We start from the raw sequence: 21794 nt of genomic DNA on the forward strand, positions 1-21794 counted from the left end.
ATGACAAAGTAATAAAAAATACAGAAGTTGGTCAGATGTGTCTCCAGAATAAGTTATTGACCATGGAGGAAAGCCATGCCAGAGAAATCAGTGCTATGAAGCTTGAACACTTAGATCAGATGGGTGCCATGAGAATTGAAAAGATCACTCTTCATAATAAACTACAAATAATGGAAAAGATACAAGCAGTGTTGCAGTACTCGCGATAAAATCGCAATTTTATTGTAAAATCATGGTTTTTTAAATCCAACGATAATATCACCCAATAAATACAAACTATTTTTTCAACGATTTTTTTCGTAAAAATCACGATTTTTTTGGAAAAAATCGCTGAAAAAAAATAAATAAATAAATAAATGATGAGGAGGAGGAAGTGACACAACCTATCCAAGCTACCCTTGTCACCAGTAGAGGACATGGTCTACCTCCTGTAGCTCCTAGTTCTTCAGCTTCTAGAGCACCGCAGAGTCCACTGCCAACTCTACCGACATCTACATTTAGAGGGGCAGAGGAAATCAGTAGTATTAGACTTTAGTTATTTGGTTCATTTCATTGTATATGACATTATGACTCATGATATGAGATACATTATTATATTTTTTGTTGATATTTTGAGGCTGACTTGGGACTCAGGAATCGGGACTTACTATTCAGGACATGATTCAGTGTTATGTGTGATGTAACACTAGAAATGTTATTACACATCTTATATATTAGTTCTTTTATCATATTTATGTGTCAATGTATTTATTTTATGTTGTAGATGCTTTAGATATTAAAAAAATTGAAAAAGTATTAATATTTTTGTATTTTATGATTTTTTCCCGATTTTTACCAATTTTTTACCCTCGCCGAAATATCCCGATAACAATTACTGCAACATTGGATACAAGTATAGGAACTTCATCATTGATCAAATAATGAAATAAACAAAGAGCCTACAATAGATCACAAGCCTCCTGGTCCGCCAGAGCAGTTCTCATCTCATTGCCAGGAGGTTACTTGCCCCACTCAATATAGGTCAGCTAGAAGTACCAAAATTGAAAAAGAAGCTAAGAATTGTTAGGCTTATGTGTCACCTTTGACCAACTACATATAGAATAAGATTGGGCATACTTCAGATTCTTCAGATCCTTCATCCTGGCATTCTCAGAATCAGGACAAGAAATCTACAGTGATTTCATTATTGACATCACAGCCCACTAGAAAGAAAAGTAAAAGGCCGAAGAAAAGAAAAAGGAAAAAGTTTGATGTGTATGATGGTCGAGACCAACTCGATATTCGGATGAGTCACAGTCCTAGCATTTTCAGAATTCAGTGTGGCACATCCGAGAAGCAGCCCACAGACTTGTCGGAGAGTCGACAGATCCTCAATATGCACCACATTGATGACATCCAATGCCATAGGGCATCGTTTTGTATAGTATCTCTAACCCTATTCCCTTTTATTTCATGTCAGTTAAATAGTTTTACTTTCAGCATTTATATTATGTCGTTTACATTTCACTTTATTAGAGTAGAATTTTCTATTCTAGTGGTATTTACTATGTATGTGTGATGATTTCAATGTTGAATGGATATCGATTTGATGGACCTTTGTTTTCTTGGATGCAGGATTCTGGGATTCTCATGTTACTTCTTGGAAGCAGCGTATCCCCATATGGAGCCAAATGTTGCACTCAAATCGTCAAAGTTTCAGGGGAGCGGAAGTACCAACTTTTTCAACAAGGATCGGATCACATATAAACAGTCCATGTGTCATGGTCATCCCATTCTGCAAGTTATATATTGTAAATGATCTTAGTAAAACCATGAGTCTATGTAACAACCTAGGTAAGCCTATAATTTGATGACGAATTCCATCCTAGGAGGTTTTTTAACCTCATTGATTACCTTTGTTTCTCAACATGGCTAATCAGAGGAGTTTTTTCCCTCCAGCTTAAACCCCAAAGCTAGGGTGAAATTTATTGTCGAATTATTAGGTGAGTCCTAGTGTTTTTAGTCGAGTCTGATGTAAAAGTGGTTTGGGAATAATTTAAGCTAATTGGCTAAATTATTTTATTACAAATCACTTGATTTACTAGATCATATTGTGTCGCAGATGGATTATGTGTCTTGAGAGTCTAAGATGAATGTGTATTCTTTCTTTGAGTCTTGTAAATGAAAAATCATACATATTAGAGAGTTGGAAAAATAATTAATCCCCTCATGTGTAAATTAATTAATTTTTCAAGTAAAATAAAATTAAATCCTAAGCCAGAAAATTAATTAATTAGATTCATCTTAAATTGTCTTGGGAAAATAAATTCTCCAAATGGAAAAATTTGTGGGTTTTAAAAGAGACAACTTTTAAAGGTCCTCCACCAAATGAATATTGTATTTTTCAAGAAAATTTGGACACTTTCTCCCTGGTTGTTAAGTCAAAGTCAATTTTTTTAGGAAATTAGCTTTAAAAAAGAATTAAATGATAAATTCGAAAATTCCTCAAAAAATAAAAAAAGCAAAGGCCAAGATTAAAAGATATTGAAGTTTTTATCAACGACCAAGACTATTTTTACAAGGAGAAAAGAAACTAGTGGTTATTTTTCCATTTTGAGGATTTACCTATAAATTAGAGATTCAATTGAGTCTCTAGTCATCTTGATCTCTGGCTAGAATTGCTATTGAAGCATTTTGTAAATTATTGTCCCGCTAGGAACTAATTTTTCTACTATAATAAAAGACTTTGGGGTGCAACTCGAGGTGTTTTTGTTCGTTGATCTGTGGGATGTATTGACTACGGGCTTCCTATGTGGTCCTTTATATTATTATTTTGAGATAATACATAGTGTGTGCATGTACTCAATCCTTGGTCTCCAAGTTCACAAATTGTGGGCAAGGGTTACTTTGTTTGGATCTCTAGTTTTTATATGGTGGATTGAATCTTCGCTTGGGCTATAGTGATCATTCATTTTTCCCAAGCGTTTTGGCCATTTTTTCAAGGAAAAAATATCATAAAAATTATTTTCTCAGAATCCATTTTAAAACTCGTGTAGATTTTGTAAATTAAATTGTAAATTGTTTTTCCAACTTGGGTTGCGGTTTTAGATTCATTTTGTATACATTTGGGGTTTGGGTGTTGTAAATTTTCTTTTTGCAGATTAGATCAAGGAGTCAAGTGAAAAAAGAGTTAGATCTAGGCCCTTCATGGTAAAATCTAGTCTCTTGGAATTTTTTGCAGGGTTTCCACAGAAGAATGTTCAGAAAATCAAAGAATTGAAGCATAAAAAAATTTGGAGCAAGTGTTCAAGCTTTTTAGGGCTTCTAGCCCCGGTTTGTCTTCCTAAGCCTCAGCGTCAGCCTTTCTCCCTCCATCGTCTTGGTTTCTAGCCCTCCCAGGAATAGTCGTGACCCTTAGGGGTTGCGACTTCCCTTCCTTACCCTAGCTGCAGGCCCTAGAAGCCTTGTGGCTCCCTTTTAGACCTTTCGTCCTCCTCTGTGAGGCCTCCTCAACCCTTCATCCACTCCTCGGCCCTCCGTCCAACCTTCTCCTCCTCCGCTCATTCTCCTCGCGACCTCCTCTCCTCTTTCCCAAAGTTGCAGCCCTCTAAGGGCTTGCGGCCTCCTCTCCACTTTCCCAAAGTTGCAGCCCTCTTAGGGCTTGCGGCCCTTCCTTTTGTGGCCTTTAGGCCCTAGGCCATAGACCTTGGGCCTTTCCCTAAGCCTCTAACCCTCCATACTCTCAACACTAGCCTCATTGGGCATAGTGTTGCCTCTTTGAGGCCTTATTCTTCATCTTTGAGCCCCGATCTACTATCCTAGACCTTTTATCCTCGCAAATTCGCCTCTCTTAACCTTGTTTTCCATTTTCTTGGCCCATTTTGCCTAATTGAGCTGAAACCCTAATATGAAGTTTTAAGGCTAAATACTTGCGGTTTTTTCAAGCTTAAGGTATCAAAATTCACATGTTTCAAGCGGCAATGTGATCCCAAAATTGCAACGAAATTCAACCATGGGATCTTCAAGGCCTTGGAGCCTAGAGTTTGACCTCTAAACCCTTGTTTTGTTTCAGTTTTATTACAACAGTAAAATCACTAATATCTAAGCTCTAAAATCACATTTTAATCAAAATCGATTAGAATTGCAAAATCTAAATTTTCACAAGTTTTGGCCACTTGGGCATCTCTAATTTGACCTAAATCTAACATTTTAACTTGTTGGAGTTTACTGCATAACTGTGAAATTCAAGTCTGAGGTATTTCTGAAACATATACTTGATAAAAATAAAAATAAAAATTGGATTTTCAGTTTCCAACAAAAACTTACTATTTTTAGCTATGTTGCACGGGTTCCCGAACCCAGGGGTGGGGTTCTCGAACCCGTCCCGGGTTCCCGTCCCCACGTTCCGGGTGCTGGAACGGGTACCTTTGAGAAGAACCCTGAAGAACTCGGTTCTTCTTGAAAGAACCCGAGACTTCAAAATCATAAACCGGGTTCTTTTGATACATCAGAAAGGATTGGAAAGTGTCGATGTAGATGTAATATTCCCAACTCAAATATACTCAATTTTCTCTTAAAATTTCTGAGTTTTTAATTGAGTTTCAATGAGTCTTAATTGAGGTATTTTATCAAATAGTTGAAGGACAACTGCTGTACATGTTGGTTTTATATTTTCTCTCAAGTGACATGGACAGGGGTCATTGCAGCAATGAGAAAATGCTTAAAATAACTAGACAACTTATTTATAAACTCAGAATTAGACTTTCACTGCTGTTACAACTTAAAATGATGAAAATTTCTGAGCATAAACAGCCATACAATTAACTAGACACCAATAGATGTAGTGAAGGTCAAAACGGTGGAACCTGGTAGCATTACAGCAGTATATAAATGGAATATCAGCCTTCAAATAATAGATCTTCAGCCATTAAAATCTGTCTTCTACAGCAGAGATGGATCAGCAATAAACATAGCCTGTTCTCTGAAAAATCGTTGTTTAATAAGGCAAAGTCTGATATTGTTTAAGAGCAAATTTCCCAAATTTTACATTGCCATTGCGAAGGACACACCTGGAACATGCTCCATCTCATAAGAACTTAAACTTGTTGATTGTTAGAGCTTTTGCAATTAATTTGATTTCTTGAGTAGGCAAGGGATTTGGCAAAAATCTTGAAATTTGGACAGTGAATAAGGATACATAAATTGGGCTCTATTATATCTTGAAAGAGGATATTCGATTAGCCTTTAACCTTTGAACTCAATACGGTTAAAATTTAAATCATAAATATTTTAGTTTTCTTGTTTAAAGTTGAAAAATATACAAATTCATATATATTATAATTTATAAAATATAATATTTATATATTATATATATAAATTATAATATACCCCCAACAAACCCACACACCCTGTTTCAAAAAATGACATCCCCGTCCCTGTTCTCGTACCTGTCCCCATCCCCGAACCCACGTTTCCTGGCAACATAGATTTTTAGACATTTTGGGTAGCATATATAGTATTTTTAGCTTCTTGATCTGTGACTAATTAACTGATTTATCAGTTCTGAAATTTCTGAATCATACATCCTAAAAGCCCTAAAAATTGAAAATTTTGAGTTCTGGTGCATTTTTATTATTTTTGGACATATTGACCATATATTTTAGGCATATTTAGCTTGTTGATCTGTGGTTGTTTACTGCTATAAACTAACAAATCAGACCTGAAATTTCACTGAATACATCATTATAAAATGGGTTAAGTAAGTTAATATACATTTGTTGGTCATTGAGAATTTTTGTGTTTTATGTCTAAGGGAAAATTCATGATTTGAAGTGGTTTCCTCACTGATGTTATAACATTGATCAAGTCTGAATTTGCTGAATATTTATTGCTGATATAAATTGTCATAGATTTGGAATTGGCTTATCTCATCTCTGCACTCAGAATCTGACAATGATTTTGTTGATTCACATAACATTTTGTGTTAATAATTATTGGTGGATAAAGTTGGTTATTTGAAATTTACTCTTGTATCTCTTAGCACTTATCTTGTTTAAGATTGCATCACAACATTGTTAAATACTTTGGCATTAAGATAAATCTCACATAAGTACTTAGGTAACTTAAGCAATCTTAACTCAAAATAATCTCACCCATAATCTTGTGCATAAAGCATACTAGATTTAAAGTGCATTAATAATTGACCTCCTAGCATAAACTAGGTTGATAGAAACATAGGGAAACCCTTCTCACTTAGCTTGAAGGGCCTCAGCGACTCTTCAGTGGTTAACACGTTGACCTTGCAGTAGTGAGAGCCACAGTCTCTGCAGCGTGGGACGCATCGGGTGATAGGAGCACAACAGAAGGTATCGTTAATCAAGCCCTAGTCTGCTTCCTATTGGCCTTCTTCCCACAACCGACCTTGCAGCCCAACTTTAAAATAGTTAAGGGAAGATTACATCTAGATTAGGCATTTAACTAAAAATAACCAGGATCTTTGTATCATACATAGGTCATAGGTTTGCATATCATTCAGGTTAGTCAATCATCTTAAGCAGCGGGTGTCCATCCGGTCATTTGGTTCCATTTTACTATAAGCAAGAATTTGTGACTCCATTAAGGCACTGCTCTCATACTTTAAGATTTAATCTAGTCAATAATACTGCTTGAATTTAACCAAATTGGTTAGGCCACTCATCTGTGTCTCCCAAATAAGTTGATTTCCAACTTGTTTTCCTTCATCTCATTCCATAAGGACTACCCCCCATAGCCTGTTGTTGTAAAATAACTAGAATAGAGTGGGCGAGGATCAAAGTAACAGCACCCGTCCTGAGCGTTGTCGCGGTGCCTATACAATCTGGGCGACAACACATCCATCAAGCAGTTGGTGGCACGTGATATAATGATGGAACGGAGTGGGGCGTCAGGGGAAGGCTCCAAGCCACATACCATAGTACAAGGGTAGCTACAATAGGGAAAGCCCACACTTGGGTATACGAATGTTGGAGGGAGCAATCGTGGTACATGAGTTACCCTAGCCTTTTTTTCCACTCTTCTTCACATGCCTTTTGCCTTTGATTGATTTTTCTTTATAACTGCTCGGGTCTCCAGGGGATGAGACTCGAGAGCATGATGTATAGGATATAGTAGAGATTACCCCTTTAATGTGGGTCTGTTCATCACCCACCAGGGGTTAGGACAATCACGGGTTCCATAATGATGTAAGGCGCCAATATGAGGGGGCCTAGGAACCAGGGTGATGGCCATAATGATAGGGGTAGAGCTCATGCTTTGCTTTTGCCCACGTGCTAAATTTGTATGCCCCAGCCATCTTTTGCATTTTATAGTACATTTCATGTTGAGAGTAGCCCAAATATGCTTTTTCTTTTCTTTTCTTTTTAGCTGCATCAACCTTCGGGGCATCGTTCTAGGCCTGACCCAAGGTGTGGACAAGGGGAGGGGGAGGCTAACTCCTTGTGGACCCATTGGACAAATGTGGACCCAGATGGGAAAAGTGATGAATCGGGTTAAATAAGCGGAGGGGAGGTGATGTATATGGTGTCGGGAAGTGGGACCATGCAACCACAATCTGGTTTTCCAATGTAGTGTCATCCCTAAAGCTAGTAGTCAGTAAAGGAGATCCCACAGGAATAGAATACAAGGTTAACCATCAAATCGCGCAGAGGAGACAAGAGTACAGGCCTAACCCACTCTTTCCACTGAATCCCCTTACTAATCCATGCCCAAAAGTGTCCATGATAAGTAAACAAAAATACCCAACTACACAATGTAAGGCCATACCTTAGGGGTTGGAGCATTTTTTTCAAAACCGGTCGCCTCAAAACCGACTCGGCCGAGTTGGTCCGAGCCAGAGCCAAAAAAATTGACCCTGCCTTGGAAATGGTTCAGTGGGCCGAGTTAATACCGAGCCAGCCGAGTTGTCTAACAACTCGGCCGACTCAGTATTAACCTGGCCGGCTCGACTGAGCCCGCAATAACTCGGTTGAGTTAGAAACAACAGCCCAGTAACCTATAAATCAATGTTTTTTTTTTTTATTTTTTTTGGGGGACTCCAAACCTGATTTTGATTTGTCTATTTTGTCTTTCGGGTCCATTCCCCTCTCCTAAACCCTATTTAACCCACCCAACCCCTCTCATTCTCTCATAGCCATTTCATGCATTTGAGTGAGAATTTCAGTAAGAGTTTGTGAGGAGTTGTTGAGCTTGTTTTTGGAGCAGCAGTGAGGAGTCTTGGGCAAGCATTGTAGCTGGAGTGAGGAGCTTCTTGGGCAGCCATTTGGAGCAGCATTTGCCATTGAGGAATTGGTTTCTTGGAGCAAGCTTGAGAAGGCAATTTGTGCCTAGAGGTATATTTTTTCACTTGTAAAAATATGTTTTTGCTTATTAAATTTTATGTGCAAATCTAGAAATCCTAAAGAGTGTTTTTTGTAAAAAAAATGAACATTGATTGGTTTTTTTTTTTTTTTGCAAGTCAAAAAATGGCACCTAGAGTGAAAGATGCTGCTTGGGCATATGTTGAAATGGTTGATAGTCAGATGCATTGCAAAATTTGCCACAGGAAAATTAAGGAAGGCCCTGGGGGCATTAATAGGCTGAAACAACACTTGGCGGGGATTAGAGGCCAAATTACTCCATGTACCTCACCAGAAATTGAGGAGATTAGCAAGGATTTGTTAGCCAGCTTTGAGAAATTTAAAGAAGATAAGGCTAGGCAAAAAGAATTAGATGTTGAAATTGGGAGGAAGAGGAATATACAAAAAATGCTCGCTACCAACCCCCATTTGATTTTGAGGGTTCTTCCTCTATCCCTTGTACTGATGCATCTAACCCCTTCCGATATGTTCCTCCCTCTTTTGAGTCTATTCAAGAAAAGGGAAAGGGTAAAATGAAAAAGGGTGATATGAATATCAAAAGCTATTTCACTCCCTCCTCTCCATCAGATGGACATGGTCCTCAAGCTAGTAGAAGTCATATGCAACCCACTTTAGATGACCATTGGAAGAAAGAATTGAGGGACACTACTTGTGATTACATAGCTAGATGGTGGTATGATGTTGATATCCCCTTCAATGCTTCTCGTTCACCATATTATGAGCTGTTAAATTGGCAACTAGGGCCAAACTCCATGTGGCTCAGCTTATTTATGGCAATTGATATTTTTAATGGATCCCTCTCGTCGAGAAGTGTAGGATTGATCCAAAGATCATCTGATTCCAATAAGTATTTATGGAGATATGAATTTATTTTGATTATGTAATTATTAGCAAGCCGACTAGCTCTTATGTAGGCTTTAGAAGCCCAAACGTCATGTCTATTCAACGTATACGTTTTTGGTATAAATAGATGAGGATTTGATGTCATTTGGACACACATTCTTGAGAGATCTCCTCCTCTCCATATCTTGGGTTTTTGGAGTAGGTGAGAGACACCAAGAGTAATACGTTGGCCTACAAGACTTGGAGAAGAAACGTAGTAAACAGAGCCCTAAATTACAGTCATATATGGAACCCGCAGTCTATACGGGAAACGTAGTCAAGTATGGAAATATGCATAGCAATGAAGAAAAGTAATACGTTGTTCTTGGAAAACCTAGCCGCAGTTCATGAAGAGATACGCATCAACGTAGTCATGATATACGCTGTCCAAAAGTCAGATATACACGCAGGCCCTAACCTATAGTGGATCTGGCAGCACAACTCTTATACGCAATACGTGAGTTCATATATACGCTGGGGTGTCATGATATACGCTGTCCAGAAGTCAGATATACACACAGGCCCTAATCTATAGTGGATCTGGCAGCACAAATCTTATACGCAATACGTGAGTTCATATATACGTTGGGGTGTCATGATATACGATGTCCAGAAGTCAGATATACACGCAGGCCCTAATCTATAGTGGATCTGGCAGCACAACACTTATACGCAATACGTGAGTTCATATATACGCTGGGGTGATACGATGTATGTATATGCTGCTCAATGAACAGTGTATGTTGTGTATGTTGGTCAATGGACAGTGATACGCTGTGACCTATCCGCAGCGATATATTTATATATGCAGGCAAACAACGCAGCAAGATATATATATATATATATATATATATCCGCAGACAATGGCAACATATATTTATAGAGAGAGAGAAGATATTTATTTGTTGGTCATACGCTGTTCAATCAGAGATATATATGCTACTCATGGAACGCAAGTCATAGTCATAGTTACACATAATTCAATGCTGTCATGTAACGCTATTCATGAGGCACCTATAAGTTGTCATCAAGGCATGAAGTCGTATTAAGGAGCCGCAATTAGTAAAGGGAGAAGCCACAGTGAACCGCACTGAGCCGCAGTCATAAAGAGGGAACCTGCAGGAGCCACAGTCACAAAGAAAGGAGCCACAATAGGGTTTGACTGTACCTAGTTTGGGTTTAAGGTGCAGTCACAAACTCATGAAGCAGTGGATGGTGTCACCGCAGTGATAACAGTCTCAGTGATAAGTACAATGGCTCAAGCACTTGTGGTTAAATAGAAGTATAGTAATATGAACCCTCAGTGAGAACTGTAACCTGTTGTCTCTCGATGGGTATCATGATCCTAGAGACAATCCCAACATAAGAAGGAACACGGTCTTAGTGGACTTATCTCTCAATAGCCCCTGTACATATAGAAGCAACAATGAGGATCTCTGTGATGATGTAATAGCTTCAATGGTGCTGCAATGAGGATGACCCCAGCAACAACAGAAAGGAGGATTGATATCTAGGTCTTGGAAAGGCACAATGTGTATGGTACAGATCATGGACTTAAAGGACAGCATGATGATGGACAAGATCATGGACATGGGCAGCATGATGATAATCATGATTAGTGTAGCATGGTGCAGTATGCAGTAGTACAGCATGAGAACCAGATGCAGCATGGTGCAGTATGCAATAGTACAGCATGAGAACCAGATACAGCAAGATGATAGGTGAAGGAGTCACCTTGGAGAGTCAGTTGAAGCAGAATGTCTTCAACTGATCTCATCATTATACAAAATACAAAATGACCTATATTAGATCTAGATAAGTCAAAGTGTTGACTTCTGTTGTAAATGTACTATCTCTCTCTCTTTCTCTGCTGAAATTTGAAGAACATAAAAGAAGAATTGATCAAGGGTTTCCCCACATTGTGGGGTTTGTCCCTGGCTCGCGCCACATCTTGTGTCCTCTTGTCTTGGCTTGTCTTCTGCAATTTATATTTATGTTCTATCTGCAGTTTATCTTAATGCTGATGTGATTGCTAACTGTGAAAAATTAAATAAATTGCTCTAGCATAGAACATAATTAAAACTAACATGGAATCAGAGTTGAGGTGAAGACAATGCCCAAGCAAAAGTGAAAGAGCAATCACCGAAGACAGTTGGGACAAGACAGAAGGATCAATGGGTTCCTCATAATTCACCTAGAGTGAAGTTGAAGCAAAGAATGTTATCAGAATGATGCAGTGGAAGTTTCTGATGGCATACCTAAAGATCACTTCATTGGGAAGTTTGGATCTAAGGGTGGAAGGAAAGGTAGATGTCTTGGTTATGAGTTCGGCCCTTATGTGAAGGAGTGTCTGAATGACAGAGATGCAGGTCATCAAAGACACGGCCGACTCTTCAAGGAAGCAAGGAACCCCAGGTAAGAAGAATCAAATATTGTTTCTGATAAAGAAGTGTTATCTTGTATTGGCCCTCTCCTTCAGATTCTTTGGGAATTTGGCATATTGATTGTAGTGCTTCAAGGCACTTCATCGGATAGAAGGGTGCACTCTCTAATTTGATAGAGATGGAAACAATCGTGGGATTACACTTGGAGCTGATGCCACCTATCCTGAAAAGGGAATGGAAGTCAAAGGTTTTATGGTGGCATTCGTCAATGGAAAGGTACGTGTTTGAAAATTGAATTTTCGAAGATGTTTTTGAGTTCAAGGTTGTATCAAGTTGCAAGAAGTCCATTGTGGAGCATATCCATTGACACATAGCACCGGAGGTCTGTGGGTCAGATGGTGACAAGGAAGCCTGAATTCAAAAAGAGCATGAAAGTACATGTTTGAGAAGTACCGCAGGAAAATCTTACAAGGGGACCATTCCCCTCATGTAGCAGGTCCACAGGGTTGAAACAACCCGTGGAGTTTGAGATTCTTGAACGGAATCTCATGTATACAGGTAGAAGAAAGCCCTCTATGGCTTGAGCAGAGCACCCCGAGCATAGTATGAGAGGATCAGCAGCGGTCTGATGGAGCTGAGATTCACTAGGAGTGAAATCGAACCAAAGCATCCGAAGGTTGTGGATGACAAACCTCTCATACCGGCACCTATGTCTGACAGGTGCAGACCCTCTCATTTGTAGAAGACAGAGGGAGTTGGATTCCGAATGTGGAAAGATAAACTGCTAGCCTGTGACTACCTCGAGGATCTTAACTTTCAGAGGTTATATGGTAGTGATGTCGGACTTGATTTGGGAAATGCCTCTGAGTTTCTAAAACTCATTCGCGTTGATGTTCTTGGTGAACCTCCGTCTGAACATATGTTTTGAGTGTGAGCTCATATTTGGTTGAGCCTCACTAGATTGGTGCCAAGAATCTTCTAAGATGTCTTCAGGACACAATCTCTCATGGATTGAGATACACTGCCAGAAATATGAAATTGCATGATTATTCGAATGTTGATTAGGCAGGTAGTGTGGAGGATCATTGGAGCACTTCTTAGTGTTGTTTCTCTTTGGATTCTGCTTCGATATTATGGATGAGCAGGAAGCAGAAGTTAGTTGCCATAAGCACTGCAAAGACTGGATACATATCTACGAGTATGATCTCGTATGAAGCTGCCTGGTTGGGGAAGCTCTTTAGTGAGCTGTTTTGATCACATACCATTGTGATTCTCTATAACAACCAGAGGTGGGATTCGATTATTGAGGAATCCCGTATTCAACAATTGCTCCAGCTGATAGACATCAGATACTACCTTATCTAGGATATGGTAAGTCGATGAGCAAGGAGGCTCCATCGCACTAAGATGATGTACAGGTCAGAGCCCCGGAGAAAGATCAAATTTGTGATTTTCCCAAACGACTTGGTGTTGTCAAGAGACCTTTGTAAAAGGGTCCTACTTGTTGCATACATTGAGCTCTGGGAGCTCTAGGGGGCTTGCGATTCTTACTGGAGCAACATACGACCACAGGGTGACTCACCCTCCCCTGGTGGTGCGCTCTGGAACAAGATGATTCGCTCTCTTGTGGGACAAGATGATTCGCTCTCTTGTGGAACAGGATGATTCGCTATCCTGTGTAGCAGGATGATTAGTTCTCCTGTGAGGCCTGGATTGATGTGTTCACCATGGCGATTGTAGTAGGATTGATGTGTTCTCCTGTGAGGCCTGGATTGATGTGTTCTCCATGGCGATTGTAGCTGGATTGATGTGTTCTCCTCTGAGGACAAGATTGATTATTTCTCCTATAGAGGCATCCTACCCATGCAGTCTGGGACTCATGGGAAGTACCTCTCATCTGATTAATGAGCAGGGAAATGAAGTTAGGGACCATAGTAGTACCGATGGACGCATCGTTGTATCTACCATACTCCCTACGCTAGGATGACCTCCATTGATCTAGGATCAACGATACTGGTCTGGGACCAATGAGAGTGGTACATACTATGACGCTGACTTCGGGTCGATTGAGACTGGTCTGGAACCAGTGATACATACTCTGAGACTGACTTCGTGTCAATGCATGACTGGTCTGGGACCAGTGAGAGTGGTACATACTATGACGCTAACTTCGGGTCGGTTGAGACTGGTCTGGGACCACTGGTACACTCTTTGAGCCTATGATACTGGTCTGGGACCAGTGGTAGGAGTTGTACCATACTATGACGGTGACTTCGGGTCGGTTGAGACTGGTCTGGGACCAGTGGTACATACTCTGAGACTGACTTCGTGTCAGTGCAGGACTAGTCTCGGACCAGTGAGAGTGGTACATACTATGACACTGACCTCGGGTCAGTTGAGACTGGTCTGGGATCAGTGGTACACTCTCTGAGCCTACGATACTGGTCTGGGACCAGTGGTAGGAGTTGTACCATACTATGACGCTGACTTCGGGTCAGTTGAGACTGGTCTGGGACCAGTGGTACATACTCTAAGACTGACTTTGTGTCAGTGCAGTATTGGTCTGGGACCAGTGGTAGTACCCACTATGACGTTGACTTTGGGTCGGTTGAGACTGGTCTGGGACCAGTGGTACACAATCTGAGACTGACTTCGAGTCAGTGGAGAATGGTATGAGACATTCTCGATCAATTCTTCTTCATAGTTCAGCAGAGCAGAGCTAGCAAAGCTAGCAGAGCTGAGCAGAGCTAGTAGAGCCAGCAGAGCTGAGCAGAGCTGGGCAAAGCATAGCAAAGCCAACAGAGCTGAGCAGAGTTGGGCAGAGCTGGGCAGAGCATAGCAAAGCCAGCAGAGCTGAGCAGAGTTGGGCAGAGCAGTGCAGGGCACTGATGGCAGAGATAGTACAGTCGGACTTATGGATCACCAGATGGAGTTCTCCCTAGTTGAGAGGGAGTGTTAAATTGGCAACTAGGGCCAAACTCCATGTGGGTCAGCTTATTTATGGCAGCTAATATTTTTATTGGATCCCTCTCGTCGAGAGGTGTAGGATTGATCCAAATATCATCCAATTCCGATAAGTATTTATGGAGATATGAATTTATTTTGATTATGTAATTATTATCAAGCCGACCAGCTCTTATGTAGGCTCTAAAAGCCCAAACGTCATGTCTATTCAACCTATATGTTTTTGGTATAAATAGATGAGGATTTGATGTCATTTGGACACACATTCTTGAGTGATCTCATCCTCTCCACGTCTTGGGTTTTTGGGGTAGGAGAGAGACACCAAGAGTAACACGTTGGCCTACAAGACTTGGAGAAGAAACGTAGTAAATAGAGCCCTAAATTACAGTCATATATGGAGCCCGCAGTCTATACGGGAAACGTAGTCAGGTATGGAAATACGCACAGCAATGAAGAAAAGTAGTACGTTGTTCTTGGAAAACCTAGCCGCAGTACATGAAGAGATACGCATCAACGTAGTCATGATATACGCTGTATAGAAGTCAGAAATACACGCAGGCCCTAATCTATAGTGGATCTGGCAACACAACTCTTATACGCAATACGTGAGTTCATATATACGCTGGGGTGTCATGATATACGCTGTCCAGAAGTCAGATATACACACAGGCCCTAATCTATAGTGGATCTGGCAGCACAACTCTTATACGCAACACATGAGTTCATATATACGCTGGGGTGTCATGATATACGCTATCCAGAAGTCAGATATACACGCAAGCCCTAATCTATAGTGGATCTGGCAGCACAACACTTATACGCAATACGTGAGTTCATATATACATTGGGGTGATACGATGTATGTATATGCTGGTCGATGAACAGTGTATGTTGTGTATGCTGGTCAATGGACAGTGATATGATGTGACCTATCCGCAACAATATATCTATATATGCAGGCAAACAACGCAGCAAGACATATATGTATATCCGCAGGCGATGGCAACATATATATATATATATAGAGAAGATATTTACTTGTTGGTCATATGCTGTTCAATCAGAGATATATACGCTACCCATGGAACGCAAGTCATAGTCATAGTTACACGCAGTTCAATGCTGTCATGGAACATTGTTCATGAGGCACTTATAAGCTGTCATCAAGGCATGAAGTTGTATTAAGGAGCCATAGTTAGCCGCAGTCAGTAAAGGGAGAAGCCACAATGAACTGCAATGAGCCGCAGTCATAAAGAGGGAACCCGCAGGAGCCACAGTCACAAAGAAAGGAGCCGCAATAGGGTTTGACTGCACGTAGTTTGGGTTTAAGGTGCAGTCATAAACTCATGAAGCAGTGGATGGTGTCACCGCAGTGACAACATTCTCAGTGATAAGTACAATGGCTCAAGCACTTGTGGTTAAATAGAAGTATAGTAATATGAACCCTAAGTGAGAACTGCAACCTGTTGTCTCTCAATGGGTATCATGATCCTAGAGACAATCCCAGCATAAGAAGGAACACGGTCTTAGTGGACTTATCTCTCAATAGCCCCTGTACATATAGAAGCAACAATGAGGATCTCTGTGATGATGTAATAGCTTCTCAATGGTGCTGCAATGAGGATGACCCCAACAACAACAGAAAGGAGGATTGATATCTAGGTCTTGGAAAGGCACAGCGTGTATGGTACAGATCATGGACTTAAAGGATAGCATGATGATGGATAAGATCATGCACATGGGAAGCATGATGATAGTCATGATTAGTGCAGCATGGTGTAGTATGAAGTAGTACAGCATGAGAACCAGATGCAGCACGATGATAGGTGAAGGAGTCACCTTGGAGAGTCAGTTGAAGCAGAATGTCTTCAACTGATCTCATCGTTATACAAAATACAAAATCATCTGTACTAGATCTAGATAAGTCAAAGTGTTGACTTCTATTGTAAATGTACTATCTCTCTCTCTTTCTCTGCTGAACTTTGAAGAACATAAAAGAAGAATTGATCAAGGGTTTCCCCACATTGTGGGGTTTGTCCCTGGCTCGCGCCACATCTTGTGTCCTCTTGTCTTGGCTTGTCTTCTGCAATTTATATTTATGTTCTATCTGTAGTTTATCTTAATGCTGATGTGAGTGCTCACTGTGAAAATTTAAATAAATTTCTCTAGCATAGAACATACCTAAAACTAACATGAGCCTATGTTTGATGCCAAACATGCTGTTGGAAAAGGCTTCAAAGGCCCTACTATGCATGAACTAAGGGGGTATCATTTGCAGAAAGAATTTTTCTCCATTAATGAGTATTTGAAAGATTTCAAGGACTCATGGGCAAGAACAGGATGTACCATCATGTCAGATGGATGGACTGATCAAAGAAACCATACCATCATAAACTTTCTTATCTTCTGCCCACAGGGAACCATGTTTCTAAAATCAGTTGATGCATCTGATAAGGTAAAAAATGGGCAATTGTTGTTTCAACTATTGGATGAGATTGTTGAGGAGGTGGGGGTGGCTAATGTTGTTCAAGTCATCACAGATAATGCCTCTAACTATGTTCTTGCTGGTAAACTGTTAGAGGAAAAACACAGAACCATCTTTTGGACCCCATGTGCTGCACATTGCATAGACCTCATGCTTGAGGATATTGGCAAATTAGATTGGGTCAAAAACATTGTAGATCATGCCAAAAGCATAACAAAATTTATCTACAATCATTCATGGATTTTGAGCCTGATGAGGAAACACACAGGGGACAGGGATATTATTAGGTTTGTCATCACTAGATTTGCTACTCATTTTTTGACATTGCAGTCTATGCTTTCATAACATAGAAATTTGCAAAAGATTTTTTCCAATGAAGAATTGAAAAAAAAAGTTAATGAAGAAATATTTTGGAGAAAGGCAGCAGAGATTGTGAAGCTTGTTGAGCCACTGGTTAAGGTGTTGCGGTTGGTGGATGGGGAAAGATCGGCTATGGGCTTCATTTATGAGGCTATGGATCAAGCAAAGAGCAAATAAAAAGGGCATACAAGGATAAAGTGGCTAAGTATGGGCCCATTTGGGCAATCATTGATGAAATATGGAACAATTAACTCCATCGCCCTATACATGCAGCTGGGTATTTTTTGAACCCACGGTATCATTATAAAGCTAAGGCGGCAGGAGCTTTGAGGGGGGAGGTTAGAGATGGATGGATTGACTGCATTAATCACATGATGCCATTGGAGTGTGATCAGCTGGAGATACACCGACAGGTCACAACCTTTAGAACTGCCTCAGGTACCTTTGGGAAGAACCTAACAAAGATTGCAAGGGAAGCAGATGAGCCAGGTAAACAAAAATTTCAATTTTCAAATTCTTAATACTTATTTTGTTAAATCGTTTATAGTTTGAAAGTTGGATATAATTTGTAATTTTGTTGAGCTAACTCATTACACTCCTATGTTTTTTGCAGCACAATGGTGGGGGCCTTTTGGTAGCCATTCTCCTGAATTGCAGAAGTTTGCAATTCGTATTTTGAGCCAAACTTGTAGTGCTACTGGGTGTGAGCGCAATTGGTCTATCTTTGAGAGGATTCACACAAAGAAGAGAAACTGTTTGGATCAAAAACGGTTAAATGATCTAGTATATGTCCAATACAACCTCCAGCTCAGGCGCAACCAATTGCTGAACAAAAGACCTGATTCAAATCCCATTGTGTTGGAAGACATTGATCCAAGATCAGATTGGGTAGTGGAGAGTCATCTAGCAGAGTTTGCTTCTGATGAGGATATGGATTATGAATTACAGATGATAGCATCACTCGAACATAATGTTCAGTTGAATGCAAATCCTGATCCACTTGTACCAGCCTCAGCCTCAGAGCTAGCAAGTCCTCCAGTTGCAGGTGCTTCCTCTACTCAGCCACGACAAAAGCGTATATCTCGTCTATCTCAGCGTGTAGTTGTTGCACAACCTGCTAGTGCTACCACTTCTACAGTTGGAGATGATGAGGAGGAGGAGCCATGGGGCCCCCTGTCTGACTCTGATTATGATCCAGAGATTGATCCACATGATCTCGGCTCCTCTAGCAGTAGCCAGTAGTACTGTAGTACTGGTCACAGTTTACTTTTGTTGTAGAGGCCATTTCTAGCCTCCTTGGTTATGTATTTTTGTTTTGATCTCTATATCATGACAATGTTTTTAAAACCGGAACCGGTGATCGGACCGGTCCACCTAATGAACCGGTTTACCGACTGGAATCGGTCTAACCGGGACTGGTTTGGTCTAAACGAAGCGGTTTAGAAAAATACATTAAATAATTATTTTTAATGAAAAAACTATTTTTAAGATTTAAAACCATGATTCCAAGCCAATAGAGACAAAATATGCAAAGATTGCTCATTTATATACCATGTAAAGGTGAATATATCAAAATGGCACCGAGTGCAATACATATCATCGACAAAATACATAAGCAATAGTCTCTAAATGGCCTCTAGAGTGCAAAAACAAAGCCTACAAACTATGGGGCCAGTGGCCTACTACAAGACTTCAGTGTAGACTCTACATATATGATAATAGTAATACTATAATAGTGATCAACATTATCACTTGAAGTTGAAACTTCTCATGAGTCTCAGTCATCATGATCAAACTCAATTGGTTGAGTCTCGACTCCCAAACTTTGCATCCACAAACTTCTCTATTGGTTCAGTGACTTGAGTCTCAAACTTCTAAAGGTATTCTGCCCTAATATGCCCTATTATTTCATTTGGTGCTCCACATGGCTTTACATGGCCTCCTATCCCAGCCAACTGTTGCTTGAACCTGTTAATACCCCCTCCTTGAATGGATTTTTGGCAATATTTGCAGATCATTTTGCCATCAATCATAACACAATGAGCCCATGCAGTATCTCTGGCTTTTGGAGGCATGATGACTCCCTGGATGGTAGATCATAGAAGTGAGAAGTTTATAACACATAAAAAAAATTAATTCATGGACAACAATCAAATAAGGAATTTTCAAGTGCAAATCCTTACCTGGAATTGCAAACTAGCTTCCTTCGCCTCCTCTTGAAGATGGCAACTCCACTGACAGCTACACACTATCTCCAAAATAGCTCCAACTCCAACTCCAAGATGACTACTTCAGCAAAAACTCAACACTCTCCAAGCTCACAAACAAACTCACAAACACTCACAAACACTCCAAATCAGTTGTGTGAGACAAATGAGAGTGAAAGGGGCCTCTTATAGCTTGGAGAGGGTGTTTTTGGAGGGAAAACACCCTTAGTTCCCCCCCAAAATCCCTAAACCACAATCAGAAAACCGCTTTTTGCAAGTTATGGTGGGCATGCCAAAAACCGGCCGGTTTAGGACGGAACCGGCCGGTTCCGTCCTAAACCGGCCGGTTTTCACCGGTTAGGGCCCAAAAAAGGTGAAATGCAAGGTATAACCAGGTTTTTTGGCCGGTTCAGACTGGCCAGCTTGCTAACCAGCCGGTTTGACCGGTAACCGGTTTTTCAAAATGGTTTTTAAAACACTGTATCATGATCATGTATGTATTGGACAATGCACTGGGTGCCATTTTGATATAATGGATATATTCATGAACCTGCTTTGATCATATTGTTGTCTGCTATCTATATTCTAATGCTTTGTGTTTGGAAGCATGAATGAAAATCTTTAAAATTATGTTTTTTTATAAAAAAAAAATATTTAATGTATTTTTTACAACCACTGAATCATTGAAATCAAGCCGACCGAGTCGATACCGAGTCGGAGTCGGAGCCAGAGTCGACCCTTGACCGAGTCGGAGTTTTAAAACATTGGGTTGGAGGGCCCACCTTCAAACATACAATCAGAACATATGGGCGAGGGACCACATGGTTGGCTCAAGTGAAGTTGACAATGGCACATCAAGCTATCTGGTTGTTGCAAGGGGCTGCTGGCTGCCAGCTGCCAGCTGAGGACCATTTCGGAGAAAAAATTTCTCCTATGGATACCACCCACAGATGGTGGGTAACAATGCCACAAGAATAGTTTGAAATTTTCAAATAGCAGAAAGGCTTTCGAGTCCACACTCCCACCTCAGGCAGAAAAACAAGGAGCAGAGACTCCAATGAAGATCCTGTTTCATCCCAGTATGGCAAACAACCATCTTGCAAGTAGCAGCTCTGTGGGTTCATAGCTCTCAAGGCGACATGCTTTCCCCCCTTTGATAATTCACTGTCATCTCAGTTAAATGCTTCCCTTTTTTTTTTGGTAAATGCACATTTTATGTAATGGATCTCAATGCCAAAGTTTGTATTACTTTACTGAACAAGCTGTCTTTGCAGTACCTGATATAAATTTGCCACATTTTGATGTACTTGAATCTTTCTTCAGAAATAAAATAAAATCCCTTTTCTTCATCAAAAGATATGTAGATATGTAAAAGAAGAGAATATACAAACACATATTAGACATAAAAATAGGCCTAAAAATATTGGCATAGAAACAGATAAGAAAGACCTCTTCTCCATCCAGCACCATAGCAACGATTTGGGCCCTCATGATATTACGCCGTGCATGCATAGCACTCAATGCTGCTGGTCCTCCTTCTATTTTTGACCTTTGCAACCAACCAGCAGTGTCAACCTGTTCAAAATAGAAGGAACACTTTGCAGTCAATAAGTATGCAAGTAAATAATGTAGGTGCAAAAGATTCACCTACAATGGGATATAAGAAAGGAAAGAGTCCTCAATTTCCCTACATCTTGATCTGTTTTTCTTTTCTGCAAAAGTGAATGACAGCAAAATCCTCAATGTAACAATAAGAAACACTTTGAGTGAATGCCAAGAATGCAAAATGTTCATATTAAAACAGCAACAGGATGCAAACAAACTCTATTTCTAGAGAAAAAAATACATCTATCCTTGGACAATAGAGATATACCCCATATATCTAACATAACTTTGACCCAGGAAAACACTAAGAGACAAACACATTAGCAACCAACCACCCACTGAAAGATGCAATAGTGGCCTTTTTAGGGTCGAATATGCATCTATGATTTAAACCCTTAAATAAGATATAATCTGTATAAAATCTAATCAATAGATGTCACAGATCATAAATCATCCAAATGTGATGCATTTACCTAACCTACCTCCATCTGCAGTAGCCAAGGTCATATTGTGGTTAGCAGCATCTTTCATTTAC

The 21794-nt window shown here is 40.1% G+C and overlaps 1 protein-coding gene across 4 annotated transcripts in view; it reads right to left on the reverse strand.

Moving 5' to 3' along the window:
* The window catches only part of LOC149181676 (uncharacterized), a 385322-nt gene that overhangs the window by 145806 nt on the left and 217722 nt on the right, over nt 1–21794 (reverse strand). For all 4 annotated transcript variants that reach the window (XM_089416671.1, XM_089416668.1, XM_089416669.1 and 1 more), the window contains exon 7: nt 21104–21229. In XM_089416671.1, coding sequence (XP_089272797.1) covers nt 21104–21229 — 126 coding nt within the window. The remainder of the gene's footprint in view (nt 1–21103; nt 21230–21794) is intronic.

This window comes from Pinus tabuliformis, chromosome 3_2 (genome assembly GCF_031772625.1).
Source record: "Pinus tabuliformis cultivar Carrire ecotype Pingquan chromosome 3_2, CPIR1, whole genome shotgun sequence".
Classification (NCBI taxonomy): domain Eukaryota; kingdom Viridiplantae; phylum Streptophyta; class Pinopsida; order Pinales; family Pinaceae; genus Pinus; species Pinus tabuliformis.